Below are 15,445 nucleotides of genomic sequence, written 5' to 3' on the forward strand. Positions count from 1 at the left end.
TCCCTACCCAGAGGCAACCACACTTTTGGAAATCATTCCCTGGATTGGAGACCAATTTTGGAAGAACCTTGGGATCTGGGAGCTGAAGACTGCAGAATCACATGGTGGAAGGAGCCTGGGTCACTGAGACACCACTGAAGGAGAGACTCGTCCATCTAGGAATGCTTGGATTGAATGAGGACCAACTGGCCCCACAGAATATCCATAAACTGTTAAGACATTGCCAAATCTGATGCTGAAATCCAGGACTGGTAACACCTTTGTTGAGGCCCTTCAGTGCTCTAACCCTGCCCACCTGGACTGAACAAATGGGGGCTGTAGGGGTACCTCCAGGGGAGGGAGATCCCTGTGACCTTCACAGGCAGGATCAGGCATCCCTCCTGCCTAAGGAAACTTGAACTCAGGAGAATGCGCCTCCCCAGGGCCCTGGGCACAGGAGTCCTCCCCTGCAGGGTGCTCACTAAAAAGCCTGACATCCTCGAGGGCACAGTGGTAATGGCATGGCACTGCTTTGACCTCATGGGCTTCCTGCAGGGTCAGGTCAGGACTAGAGTGGTCACAGCTCATGGCCTGGAGTCATCTGTGGCAGTTTTTCACCTGCCCGAATTCACTGGATACATAATATTGCTTTCCATTTGTGCAGTGAGCTCTGTGTTATAGAACCTGGTCTCCACCAGGTGTCAGGTATTGTCTGATGCTTGATTCAAGCCCCAAGTCTCTAAGGTTTTCCCTAGCAGGTTCTAATATGGACTCTGATTGTAAAGAGTAAAGAGCAGGTAAACTTGAGGGCAAAAAAGAGCTAGCCCAAAGATTTGCTGCCTGGGTTAAAGTCAGTGAGTTTAGACTGACTATACAAATCAGGGAAGCCCCCAAGTCACCTCCAGTGAAGAAGACCAGTCCTTTGAAGTTATAAACACTGACTTAGGTAGCACTTATAAATCTGGATAGATCCATTTGTCATTTGAGAATATTACAGAACTTTTCCAAAAAGGACAGAAACCAGTGAGGCTCTTAAACCTTCATTTCATGGCTTAACTTTAAGGATTGACACAGTCATTTGGAAATGCATTAAAATCCCTTGATCGCAAGTTATTGATGACAGAACATCATTAAAACATCTCAGAAGAATGTAGAACAAATTCAAAGGATTTGAAATCATGGATGGTTTGGATAAAAGCACTCATTTTGAAGAAAGCCTAAAACTGCCATACAAGCAGCTGGAAAAGTTAAAGTGTGGGAAATAAACAGAAAAAAGATGCTTGACAATTTGTAAACACAAATCAAGAGTCTTTAAATGATAAAGAGAACCCATTAAAATCTCCGAAATAGTACTGATGAAAAGTCTGCCTGCTTTATTTTTAAAAAATATTTTTACTTATTTATTTCTACAGAGAGGGGAATGATGGGAGAGAAACATCAATGTGTGGTTGCCTCTCATGCGCCCCCTACTGGGGACTTGGCTTGCAACCCAGGCATGTGCCCTGACTGGGAATCAAACCAATGATTCTTTGGTTCTCAGGTGGGCACTCAGAGCCACACCAGCCAGGGCTGCCTGCTTTCTTTAGAAAAGATTATATACATACATGATAGTTATCATGTATGTATGTAATCATACATGATATATACTGAGATCAAAGAGAAATCAAAGAAATCAAAAATTTTAGAAAATGAGAACTACTCTACTGTTAATGAGAAGTCAATTTGAATATACTGATCCTATTAAATGTTTCTTTAAAAAGGCTTGAAGGAGAAAATCAAGGACCGTTTAAAAAGTTCAGTGAAGAAATCTATATGGACAAATCACAGTTCAAATGAATGGTCTCTAAATTCAACAAATGTCTTTGTAGTCTGAAAATAGTTTGAAAGTGAGATTCAGAAACCAACCAAAATTTCAAATACTGCTTACTGGGCTACATCAAGAACATGTAATGCAAATTTGCTGAATAATCAATCAATTGAAGAAAGAACTCACTGCTTAGAAACTTAGAAGAAACTTCCCAAAGTGCATGACAATATTAGTTATATATATCAGAAGTATGACTCCTACAAGAAGGCCTTGAGCAAAAGTGGGATAGAAGCCCTTCCTTTCTGAAAGGCTGGATTGTCTCCCAGGAGAAAAGAGCTCAAGAAAGTTGGATGGCAGCCTGGCTGAGAGGAAAGCTCAGAGACAAGAAAAGAAAATAATCAATCACAACAGACAAAATTAGCTGAAGTTTAAATTCCAGCTTTTCCCAAGTGGCGCCCACTGTTCCACATGCTGCCCTGGGCAGAGGCCAGGGAGTGTCAGGTCACTTCCTAAATCATGAGGTTCCCAGAGGAGGGGTTAAGTTGTGAGGACTCAAGCATTTGAGTCACCTGCAGGTTTGATTCAGGTTTATAGCAGTCAACTCCCTAATATCCACAGAAAGATGTTTCCTCATTCAAAAATAATATTTAGATCAATCTTCTTTCAGTTTAACTGTTTTTACTTATTTGATGCTGTGTATTTGCTCAAATTGAAGTTTGATTGAATCATAATTCCTAAGACAGTGTTCTGAGGATTTAGATGGTTTTAATAAAATTCTAGACCACTCCACTAGATGTTCTAGAATTAGATCCATGTAAGTATTGTATTTCGATTGAACTAAATGGCCCACTACTACTTAAGCCATAATTGAATTTTTATATGATCAGGGACAGACATTTAAGTCAGTAAAGACCATTTATATAGGCTATAAACAGAAGAAATCTGTAAAAGCAACTTAATATTGACAATAAACTTTAATTAACAATGACACAAGAACTCCACCAAAACCAACACTGAACAAAACTCCACACCCTCAACTAAACCTATTAGTATTTTTATTAGTTTAGCAATGAATTCTTTGACTTAGGGGATTATTAACACTTTGTTCATGACATTCTTTGCTGTTTAAATGTAAATTTTATGCAATCAAAAATAAACAATCTTTTGAAACAATCCTTTTCTTTATTCCTCTCAGTCTGAATACAAGCACACCTCCGAGATACTGCGGGTTTGGTTCTAGACCACTGCAATACAGTAGCAAGCTTTTTGCTGGTATAGGGTCTCACCTTCAATTTATGTATACATACACCAAAACATCGGTGAAGAACAATAAAATGAGGTTATGCTTGATGAAGTTTTATTTTCTCACTGCTTTACTGCTCTCATTGCTGCCAGGTAACAGGACTTCCACTCTGTTTGACCCACCTGGAAACTTCCTCATTGGCCCCCCTGCCTCTCATCAGGTGGATGATAGTAGCTACAATTAAGTGGCAGGCGGCCCTGTGTCAATTGTTTTAGGTAAGTTATCTCATCTAATCTTCACAGCAATCCTGCAGGGTAATTTAATTATCCTTATTTTACATGTATTACCTTTGCTCATAAGCTGCAGTAGCTCCCCAATTACTTTCAGAATATTTTCCACTCTTCAATCACCCAAACCTATTCTTTAAGCATTGGTCCTCTTAACCCACAATATTCTACTCAAACTCAATTGCTCTTTTTTTTTTAATTGAGATGTAAATGATATACCATTGTATTAGTTTTAGGTGTATGCAAATTCAACATACTGTGAAATTACCATAAAAAGTTATCATTCATCACAATTTTTTTCTTGTGATGAAAACTTTTAAGATCTGCTCTCTTAGCACCTTTAAAATATACAATATAGTATTGTTAACTTCCTTGTGCATTTCTGAGACTGAATCTTTGTAGGCCTGGTTCTAAACATATTTTAATTCCAGCACAAATGTCGCCTCTTATACAAAACCACCTTTAGTACCTTCCCGCTAATCTCTGAGTTCTTTTATTCCTCTGACATTTACTTTTAACTCGTTATATTCTTCTGTGTGTGTTGAGGACAGGAATAGGATTTTACTTATCTATGTTGTTCAGAGACCTTCTGTATTATATGGTTCTCAATAAATGTGTAGAATGAATTTACATTGGTAAATTATTTAAGAGTGATATTGAAGATTACATACAAAAAACACACAACATTGGTACCTCAGTACTCGTTAATTAGTTCTGGAACTCACGATGAGTGCTGAAACCTACGAGTACTGAACAATGAAGCTTTTACTCTTGCTGAGTGGTGTCCTGACTCATACAAGTTCTAGCAAGCGCCGAGTGCTGAAACATTTCTTCTAGTCAAAATGCAACTACTACAGGGTTTGACGAGTTCTGAAGCCAACGAGTACTGAGGTTTGACTATACTTTTGATTCTCTAGCACTTCTCCACGTTGGTTTTAACTATAGGAGTTTCTCACATTCAGATTTTGTCTCCAAGTAAGCTATAAGAACCTGAACTATGTCATCACCTTCAGCTTTCCTGTTTATTAAGAATGACTATAAAAGAAAGGAGGAAAGGGAGGAAGAGAAAGAATCAAGCACCATCCTGTGCATAGTAAACAGTTGTTGAATTAAAAAAATACATGGGACAGGCAACATATTACAGCAACAATAAGGCTTCAAGATCAGGTGATGGCAAAACAACTTCTAGAATGACTCAAATTGTAAATCATTTCTATGTTACAGTAAAGTAATTTTGGATAACTAAACCCCCATCAAATTTTTTAGATCACTTTTGGACCTTGCCACCTTCTCGAGCTTTTAATATTAAAGATTTCTAAATTCACTCTCTCTCTGCTGTAAGTCAATGATATACTAGATTAAATAAACATTTTCATTTATCTTCGTATACATATTAAAATCAGCACTGCTTTAATCATATAATTGTCAGTCAATTAATTATTAAATTTACCCATAAAATTGGAGGCCTGGAGTGGAAGAAGGGATCTAAACAGCCTCTTAGTATTTCATTTATATATATAGAGAGAGAAAAATTTTTATAGTTTTTAACTTATCACAAAAATTATCTTTTGTGTAAGAAAAACCATAGGAAATGGGAGAAAAGAGAGGAGTTGAAGTATCAGGAGAGATATTATTTCAGCATGTTTTAACTTAGCATTTAAATGATACTGAATGTAAATATATAAATGGCCTAATTCTATATTAGGTGTGGAAACATACCCATTAGTACCAAGAAGACTTTCAGGTAGCACTGTGCTGACTTTTCTTCCTTTACATGGATGACCTTTAAAGAATAATTAATGATAACACTGAACACAAAAAGCTGAGGAATCTGACATTGTGCTCTTTAGCTAAGATCCCAGAAATTCTCATGACCTACCACACTGGAGGCAAAAGGAAAATATGGCTTTTGATTATACACAGCCATTAAATGAGTCAAATTTCTAGTAAAACATGGATATTATTTTAAATAATAATAATGTAAGGAGCTATTACTATTTTAAAAATAATAATTTAAGACCTTAAATAATTTAAGGAGCTATCTACATTTCTCATTCACTGAACAAATATATATCAAAGGTCTACTGTGTGCCAGTCGCTGGGGTGACAATGATAAAGATCACCTGAAGAGATCTTTTTAATAAATTCATTAAAAAACGATTTATTTACTTTTAGAGAGAGGAGAAGGGAGAGAAAGGTCGATCTGTTGCCCCTCGTACACGCCCTCACAGGGCACCAAATCTGCACCCCAGGCATGTATCCTGGCCAGGAACTGAACCAGTGATCTTTTGTGTTGCATGATGATGCCCAACCAACTGAGCCATACATACCAGTCAGGGCACAAGGTCTCTTTTTAAGAACAACAAATACTGCATACAAATAATTTTATTACAGTTGTGATGAAGTGATCCATCTGTCCTTTTCAATCTCTGACCTCAATCTGTAACTGCAATATCACAATGCTGGCTGGGGTATGGTAAGGAGTTGTTACGTAAGATGAAATGAGAACTTGTAATGAATGGGTCAAAGAGAACATCTGGGAAGACCTTGCGATATCTCAAACTTTCTAGGACAAACCAAAAAAAATTTACCCAAAACAAGAATAGGTTGAAATAAAGTTAGAGAGGTAAGCAGGAACTTAAAAGACTGAAGAATTTAAGCCCCGAGGAGAAGTGGAGAGCTTCACTCTAAAGTTTCAACAGATCACGCAGAGCTTTGAAGGTCATATTCCAATGTTGGATTTAGAAATTAGAAAAGAGTTAGTGGTTAATAATTTAGGTCCCTCACTGGGATTAAAATTAGACTACAGGTAATTCAGTTAGTTTCTGAAAGTGGCTTAGAGAATTCTTTTCAGATGAAGGAGAGTTTTGAGTTGTTTTGTTCTAAAAGTTATATATATAAATACATTTTCACTTACTGAGCACCAGCTACATACAATGTAATGCATTTCAACATCACCCACCTCTGCCTGAAACCCATGGTCTCTCTAAACTGATGAAGGGTGACTACAGGTAGGAAACAGACATGATTGGTAAAGGTACTCTCCTGGAGCATAAATATAGGTTTTTGAGAGCCTTTAGCAACTTTCCAGGAATACTCTGACTGCCTTCTCCACTTTGATAAATTTCAGTGTAGTTTCTAAGCAAGTCTTTAGGCCTAGTCTTCCCCCTACCATTTTCAGCCCCAGACTATAACTCCTTGTGATGTGGTTTAACAATATTATAAATGGAATGTGAATGAACATACAATGTCCCAAATAAGATGATATAAAGATTCCATAAGTATAAAATCTATCTTTTATTTAAAATGAGGCATATTCTGAAATACCACAATGTCAAAACCTGAGTATAGGCTGACAGATAAAAATTGCTTTATAATGGAATTTAAGTAACTGCTCTGTAATTGATAAAAACAAAAAAAGCTGAGTACTTATAAATAATTGAATGTCCATATTCATTATTCTAAACTAAAAAATTTATGTTTTTAAATATCACATTGGAAAATCAATCACCATGAACACCTCAATATAAAAATAAAAATATCAGGGTAAACCAGGGTAAAGGGACCACTCTCATTGCAACTTCCTCTAAATCTAAAATTATTTAAAAATAAAAAGGTTCATAAAACATATCTGGGGTGTATAAACAGAGCATATACATGGGCCTGAAAAATTACTTATTTTGGTTAATGTAGAATGTGGTGGAGAAAAAAAGTTAAAATGAAATCTTGAGTAAAATTTTGTATCAGAAGTAATGTAAAATCATGGAAAAAGAATTTAAAGCATCATGTTCAAATACCGGCTCTATCGCCCACTAGATGGGTGACCTTAGACATATCACTTACTCTCTCAAGAGTACTATAAAAATCAAACGAGATATGAAAGCAGTTTGTAAACTGTAAAGCCTTGTACAAATGGTAGCTATTATTAATTCAAATTTCCCAGCCTTAATTTCTTTTTTTAAAGGACTACCTTCATTTTATATCATATATTCTTTCAACAGAACAAGAACACACTTTAAAAATGGTATTCAAAGAAACAAATACAGCAACTCAGTTTATTACATGCAGATTCTTCTGCATTGTTGCTAACAGTTCACTGGTCCAAAATTACTAAAATACTTAAAAAACTATACATTATGTAAACAAAACATAAATAAGACAGCATAGTTCTTTGTACATATAGTTTAGTACAGGTTATTAGGGATTTAGGAATATGTACAATTTTACACCATGGACTGCATTTTCACAATGCATAAATATATATATATATTTTACAGAAACAAAAATAAGTTTCACTAATGACACGGAATACCATATTGTAGGTACACATTGCAAAGTTCAAATTCAAGAAGAAACATGTCTTGAAACAAGAAATGCAAGTGTGCAAAAGGCTAGCTTACTCCAAACTAGTCAAACTTGACTTTGTTCAATTTGTTATACAGACAGGTAAAGTCTGCCTACTTTAAACAAACCTCAGAAAACATACATCAACGAGTGAAATGGAACAGATTTTTCCCTCCCCAAGAAAACAAAGCCTTGTTGCAAGCTAATGAAAAGATACATTAAAACACACACACGCTCAACTATGTATAGGATGTTTTTAACAGTATAATCAAGTTAAAATTTATATGGGAGTCAAAACAATGCCCCATTATTTAAAAACTGGCTCGTTTAGTTTAAATTCAAGATGCAGCTGTGTCAGGCTTCTCTAAGCCAGATGACTGAAAAGCTGGGAAGACAGAGGCAGGATTTCGACTGGCAGATACAATTTGAGAGAGAGAGGAAGAGAGTGAAGAAACCTTAGATGCTGGAGCACTTATGGTATTCAAAATGGCCCCTTCAGGGCTAACCAACAACTTTTTGACTGAGGTGTCCAAATGAAATACTGAAGTGCTACTTGGCAGTGGAGGATTACTAGAGCAAACGGCAGAAACCAAAGATGTCTTGGCTGAAAGAGTACCTGGAGGAGACTTAATGACCGAAGTCGATGATACCGTTGGCACAGGAGGTGGAACAGAAACTTTAGCAGTTGTGTTTATGATTTGTGATGTTGTATGTACTGGGGGTAGAGAACTTGCATTCCCAAGAGAGTTTACAATTTTTGTAGAGGTTCTTAAGGACTGTTTTACAGGTTGCCCACTTAAAGAATTATTTGATACTAGTGTGATCTTCTGGGCAGGATTATCCACTGGGGTAGGCTGAATGCCTTGGCCAGTGTTAAGAACTAAGGGAGGTCCATGTTTTGGATTAGTGGATATAAGGAGAACATGGCTGCCAGCTCCAAGACCTTGTGGTGGAACAATAAACCGGGTTCCATTAATCATGATCTGAGTACCAGGTGCCAAAGGTGTACTGGTATTGATGACTATTTTTTGCTGAATATAAGGTTCACTGAACTGACCCCCCACCACATTAGTTACATTTGATGGTACTGCAGCAGTATGAACAGTAGAGCCACCTGGAGTAGAACTGTAACTGGAGGTTGATTTTACTAAAGCAGGGGACATTTGCTGGTTTGGCAGAGAAGCAAAATTGGGAATATTAATTATTTTACCTGGACTTGGTGAAAGGGATGGCAATTCAATTTGAGGTTTATTTGTGTTTATATTTGTTGGCACTGTAGCTGAAATCCCTGGTGACTGAAACTGGACAGAAGTCCGAGATTGTCTTTTAGAAAGAGATACAGAACGTGTGGCTCCTGATACTGTTGCCCCTTGTGGAACTGTGTTGATTATTTTAGGGGATACAGTCACAGGGGTAGGCAAGGCAACGTTAACAGGAATTTGCAAAGCTGATGTCAAACATTTAGGAGACACTGTTGGTTGTGTAGTTGAAATCAGAAGAGACGATGCAAGATGTCCTGTTTTCACAGTTGATATAGCCACAGTGTTTCCGAGATTTGATGTGCAAAGTCTATTTGACAAAATAGGCATAATTCTTGAAGAGGTATCATTTCCACTGACTAAAACAGGAGGCCGTGTCCCAACTGAAGCAGAGGTTGAGGTCACTGAAAGAGAACCTAAAGATACATTTGCTCCTGTTACTGAAAACATGTTTACTGTTCTTGCCGTAGAAACCACTGATTCATTAACAGGAGTAATATTTTGACTCACAAAATTTGAGCTTACTGGAATTGAATTACCACTTGTTGACACTGGCAAAACAAAGCCCTTGGTATTTTTTTCTTCTCCTTTTGGGGTTACATTTTGCAATATGTTAATTGATGGTATAGCTGACACACTGCCTGAAGTATTTACAATTGCTTGCCCTATGTTTAGTCCAATTTTCACATCTCTTATCTGAGACACAGTTGGTGATGAATTTATTTTTATTGGTGCTCCCACTGTAGACGGAATAAGTACTATTTGGGGCTGCTCTGGAGTCTTAACATACGTTTTATTCAAGGAGGGAGGAAGAGTTTGTTTTAATGGTTCTGCCACAATAGTTGAAGTGCCACTGGAAATTGGAGCATTAATAAAAACTAATTTCTGCCCAGGAACACCTGTAGGTGTTGGTGCAGGTGTCACATTAATTGCAGTTCCGCTGCCAGAAGAAAGAACAGATGGAGCTGACACCAGCATAACTTTCTGAACTGCAGTCCCACTGATTACATCTCCATTTGTTGCTGTTGTTGCTTCTGATCTTGTAACAGGGAAACTTTTGGTGATATAATCTACTTGTTGCTGTTTAGTGGAAGTATGAGTAACATTTGCATTGGTTTGTCCAAAATTTCCTGTTGACAGGCCAATTACACTTACTGAACTATTTGCTGTTGATGGTAGCAGAGTACCAGAGGAAACAGGGGGCTTTAAGGGAGAAGAGGGCATGTGTGAAGTCTTATCTATCATGTGGCCCAAATTACCACAAGGTTGGCCTAATGCAAGTTTGAGATTTTTCCCCATAGATGAATTAAAGCCAGCTGGAATGGAAACAGAAGTTGGTGTTTGGCCAAAAGGTGGGAGACTAGATGTACTTGTCATTCCAGCTACTGGTGGAAATGCAGAGGATGATGAAGTTGTTGGTTTTGGCACCAGAAATGCCTGAAGCTGAGGAGAAAAAGTGAAAACTGAATTTGAAGATAAACTGTTAGGTGAATTTTGTTCTGAATTTGTCTGTACTTTTACAACTCCAGTGTTCCCACCTCGTGTCCTAACAAGAATTGACTGTGAATCCCTTATACACACAGTCTTCAGTTCTTGCTTTGCTTCAGAAGAATCAGCAGTTTGTTGTGCAAAACAGTTAAGGGAGCTACTGGGATTTACAGATCCACTTAGTGTTGTTGCTGATAACAGAGGCTGAACTGTTGAAACTGTGGGTGAAGCAATGGGCTGGGGGAACGTGGCTGCTGAGACTGCATTCTTGACTTTTCCTGCCTCGCTCTGGCTATTCTTAACTGGTGGTGTCAATAAATTACTTATGGAGGTTACAGGCGACAAAGGCTGTGGTCTAGCATTACTTACATTTGACAAAGATGTAATTGTCTTGTTGAAAACTGCATTAGGTACATGGGTAGAAGAAACAGTTCCTGTTGACTTCACAAGAACTGATGCTGAAGAAGAGTTCACATTTGCTGTCTGTTGGAAAGATAAATGTTGCTCTGTACCTTTTTGTTGAAGTGGTGGTATTTCTTTTGCAACTGCTCTCCCTTCCTTGTGCTGAATTACAAAATTCTTAGGCAAAATGAGAACCTGCTGCATGATTTTTTCTCCTGTTTTAGGATCTAGCACAGGTTGCATCTGAATCTTTACAGAGCTGTTATGAAGGTCTATGGGCAACCACTGGCCACAGGGCATTTTGTATACCATCTGTAAAGGACCTTTTTTACTGGTGTGGCAGGTCAATGCTGGCTTTATGGGGCTCGCTTCTAGAGGAGATATAACTGATTTTTCCACAGAAGAAGCACTTCTGCCTGTGGAGGGGGGCAGTTGATTTGTTAAGGTCACTTTGTTCCCAATATTCTTTGCAAGCAAGGCCTGAATAGGTTTGGTCCCTTTCTGGAGAGTAGACACTGGTGTTGAATCCACTGAGGCGAATGACTCTGGAAACAGTGGCTCTGTGTGGTTTGGTTCATCCAAACAGTCAATCTGCATATCTTCTGCATTCTCAACTGTTGTCTCATTTGTGCTTAATTTTGCTTTCTTCCTTGGCGAAAGCTCTTTTGTGCTATCATCCAGATGACCAGTTTGTTTAAACTGTCGCTTAAGTGTTTTAGGCAGTGTCCTCAGTACATCTTTAGAAGGGAATTCCTTTTTCAACAACTTGCTTCTGGCCATAGGAAAATCTATTTCTGACAATTTCATATCAGCTGAAAATGATAAAATGAGCAGTTTTGTTAACATAAGCAGCAAGTGAATAGTAATAAAACCAATTAGAAAAAGAAAGTCAACTTCTGAGCTGAAAATTTATTAAGAAATATATAGGGTGATTCAAAAGTCTCAGCACCACTGATGGAGTTAAGGTAATGTGACCTTTGACATGGTAATCTTTATATGATAAACATTTTCAAGAATAGCCTATTATTAATGAAAAAATTATATTTGATAAAATTCTGCTAATTCTGCTGACCATATAAGTACAAAAGGAAATTTTACATATTTTAAAGAATTCAAGCCAGCAATTATGGCTCAGAATTTAGATTCTGAAAACAAATCTAGTCCCATTCTCTTCTTCATAGGGGAATCTTGATATCAAAGAGAGATGGTTTTTCATTTTATTCTATTTTTAAACATTCTAAAAGATGAGAAGTGTAGAGCTTTTACGGGTTTTTAATTGTCCCTATAGTAAAAAATTTATATTTATATCTGGTCAAACTGGATTGATAAGAAGTTACTCTTTTTCAATTTACCAAAAACAACAGGTTAAAAAACAACAGGTTAATTCATTTCCAACCACAAATTTTAATTCTAACCCTCTTTTATAACTAAAGAAAATTATTTAATTAGACTTATAGAATAATATGATCTGATGAACTGAATAAATTATAGATAATCTAACACAGCCCCCTTATTAGAATGATGTGACCACTCAGGTCTCATTAGGCTGTCAACTTTGATCATTCCACATAAAAAAACTTTCACAGTATTAGGGACTTGTCAAATTCCATTTAAGGCAAACATCACAAATAGTGCTTGAAAAACAGTGATAGTAAGGAGAGGGGCCCTGGCTGGTGTGGCTCAGTGGACTGAGTGCTGGGCTGTGAACCAAAGGGTCGCTGGTTTGATTCCCAGCCCAGAGGACATGCCTGGGTTGCTGGCCAGGTCTCCAATAGAGGGCATGTGAGAGGTAACCACACATTGACTTTTCTCTCCTTCTCTTTCTCCCCACCTTCCCCTCTCTAAAAATAAATGCAATCTTGAAAAATAAAAATTAAAAAAAGAAGAGGATGAACCTATTTCAAAGCAATTGTAGACCAAGGATGTGTGGTTTGTAATGAGCAATGACATACCTATAGTTTGGAGACAGACACTGGCTCCAGAAACTCCTAGAAATAATAATGATTTCAAGCAACATTTTAGAAGGACATAGTACACTTTTTAAAACATCAGCTTTCCCCAATCAATATACTTCACTAACCAGGCTATTATTTTAAAGATTTTATTTATTTATTTTTAGAGGAGAAGGGAAGGTGAGAGGGAGAGAAACATCAATGTATGGTTGCCTCTGGTGCATACCCCATGGGGAACTGGCTCACAACCCAGGCATGTGCCCTGACTGGGAATTGAAGCGTGGTTGTTTAGTTCACAGGCCCGCACTCAATCTACTGAGCTACACCAGCCAGGGCACTAACCAGGTTATTTTATCTCCATAAAATATACTGAAACTTCCCTGTGCTTCTAGTATTGATTTTAAAAAAAGTTTAAATGCCTACCTGAATCAAAGTGATCTTTCTCCAGGATATCTGGAGGTTCTGTTGAGTCTAAAGATTTACTGATTTCTACTTTAGGAGATTCTTTTCCAGGATCTCCCTCACCTTCTTCAGTAGTCCACAGTTCTCTAGTAAATTTATCATGATCAGGCTGTCTTCTGAAGTCATCATAGTCTTTCTTTAGGCGACTCCTGAAATACAATGTCCGACACAACAAAAAAAAGTATGTGTATTAAACTCCTGGAAATGAAACATTTAACATTTTAAACTATAATTAGAATATTTTAACTTAAGTCACAAAAAACTATGCTTTAATTTTAAGTGTGTCTAAGACGCTTAGTTCAGTCTTGCCAAAGATTATTGTTCAAGAAGACAAAACCCAGGGTGTAGGCATTAGAAATTGAAAAGATTGTATCTGCAATTTCAGAATAAAGTATTTGAACATATCATTTATTTTACTTCCTAAATGCTGCTGTCAGACCTAGTAACTGAGAAACAAGTATTTTTTTCAAAGTATATTGATAAAAATAGATTTTAGATAGTCTTAAAATTACTGATTATATAGTTTAAAAAGTCATTTAAAAAATTAAACCAAGAAATTCTAGGACTTTAGGTCAAGATGGAGGTGTAGGTAGATACTCTTTGCTTCCTCCCACAACCAAAAGAAGAACAACAACCAACTTAAAAACAAAAAACAAACAGAACTGCCAGAAAATCGAACTGTATGGAAATCTGACAACCAAGGAGTTAAAGAAGAGACATTCATCCAGACTGGTAGAAGGGGTGGAGATGGGCAGCTGGGGCAGACATGATGTGTGGCAAGACGGTGGGGGGCGGGCCAAACAGTCCCACATTCCCATGAAGATAAATTGGGAGAGCAATTGGGGAGTGAGACAGACTGCGCAACCCAGGGTTCTAGTACTGGGAAATTAAGCCTCACAACCTCTGGCTGTAAAAATCTGTGGTGGTTGCAGGGGCAGGAGAAAATCCTGGTGTCGCAGGAAACTATTGGAGGGGCCCATGGGGTCCTATAACTTACACAAACCCATTAACCTGGAAATCAGCACCAGAAGGGTCCAATTTGCTTGTGGGTAGTAGGGAAAGTGACAGAAAGTAGGCTGAGAGCCAAGCAAGTGGCACTGTTTCCTCTCTGACTCCTGCCTCAAGTACAGTGCCACAGTGACTCCTACCCTGGTGAATACCTAAGGCTCTGCCTCTTAAAACATAACAGGTGTGCTAAGACAAAGAAATATGGTCCAGATGAAAGAACAGATCAAAACTCCAGAAAAAGAACTAAGTGATGAGGAGTTAGCCAGTTATCAGAAGCAGAGCTCAAAACACTGGTAATCAGGATGCTCACAGAAATGACTGAATACACACACAAAATAAAGAAAGAAATGTAAATTAAACAAAGTGAAATAAAGAAAAAAATACAGAAACCTGACAGTGCAAAGAAGGAAACTGTGACTTAAGCCAGCCATTTGAAACAGAAATAGGAAATAAACATTTAACCACAACAGAATAAATGAAAAAACAAGAATTCAAAATATGAGGAGAGGCTTAGGAACCTCTGGGACAACTTTAAAAGTTCCAGCATCCAAATCATTGGGGTGCCAGAAGAAGAGGAGAAAGAGCAAGAAATTGAAAATGGATTTGAAAAAATAATGAAGGAAAACTTCCCCAGTCTGGTGAAGGAAATAGACATGCAAGTCCAGGAAGCCCAGAGAGTCCCAAAGAAGTTGGACCAAAGGAGGAAAACACTAAGACACCTCATAACTAAATTACCCAATATTAAAGATAAGGAAAGAATCTATTTTTTAAAATATTTTATTGATTTATTTTTAGAGAGAGGGGAAGGAAGAGAGAAAGAAAATGAGAGAAATATCAGTGTGTGGTTCCCTCTTGTGCAACCACCAGTGGGGACCTGGCCCGCAACCCAGGCAGGTGCCTTGACTGGGATTCGAACTGGCAACCCATTGGTTCACAGGCTGGCCCTCTACCCACTCAGTTACATCAGCCAAGGCATAAGGAGAGAGTCTTAAAAGCAGCAAGAGAAAAGGAGAAAGTTACCTACAAAGAAGTTCCCATAATACTATCAGCTGATTTCTCAAAAGAAACTTTACAGGCAAGAAAGGGCTGAAAATAAGTATTTGAAGTCACGAAAGGTAATGACCTACATCAGGATTACTCTATCCAGCAAAGCTATCATTTAGAATTGAAGGGCAGATAAAGTGCTTCCCAGATAAGGTCAAGTTAAAGGAGTT

The 15,445-nt window shown here is 37.7% G+C and overlaps 1 protein-coding gene across 4 annotated transcripts in view; it reads right to left on the bottom strand.

Moving 5' to 3' along the window:
• Positions 1-7,343: 7,343 nt before the first annotated feature.
• Positions 7,344-15,445, bottom strand: part of BRD10 (bromodomain containing 10) — a 140,627-nt gene continuing 132,525 nt past the window's right edge. For 3 of the 4 annotated variants that reach the window (XM_037036344.1, XM_037036343.1, XM_037036341.1), the window contains 2 exons: positions 13,185-13,372; positions 7,344-11,621 (listed from right to left, as the gene is read on the bottom strand). In XM_037036344.1, coding sequence (XP_036892239.1) covers positions 7,999-11,621; positions 13,185-13,372 — 3,811 coding nt within the window. In that variant the 3' untranslated portion in view covers positions 7,344-7,998. The remainder of the gene's footprint in view (positions 11,622-13,184; positions 13,373-15,445) is intronic. The other variant, XM_037036342.1, reaches the window with a different exon arrangement.

The sequence above is a fragment of the Sturnira hondurensis genome, unplaced genomic scaffold (genome assembly GCF_014824575.4).
Source record: "Sturnira hondurensis isolate 20B ecotype Veracruz unplaced genomic scaffold, ASM1482457v3 Scaffold0022824, whole genome shotgun sequence".
NCBI lineage: Eukaryota > Metazoa > Chordata > Mammalia > Chiroptera > Phyllostomidae > Sturnira > Sturnira hondurensis.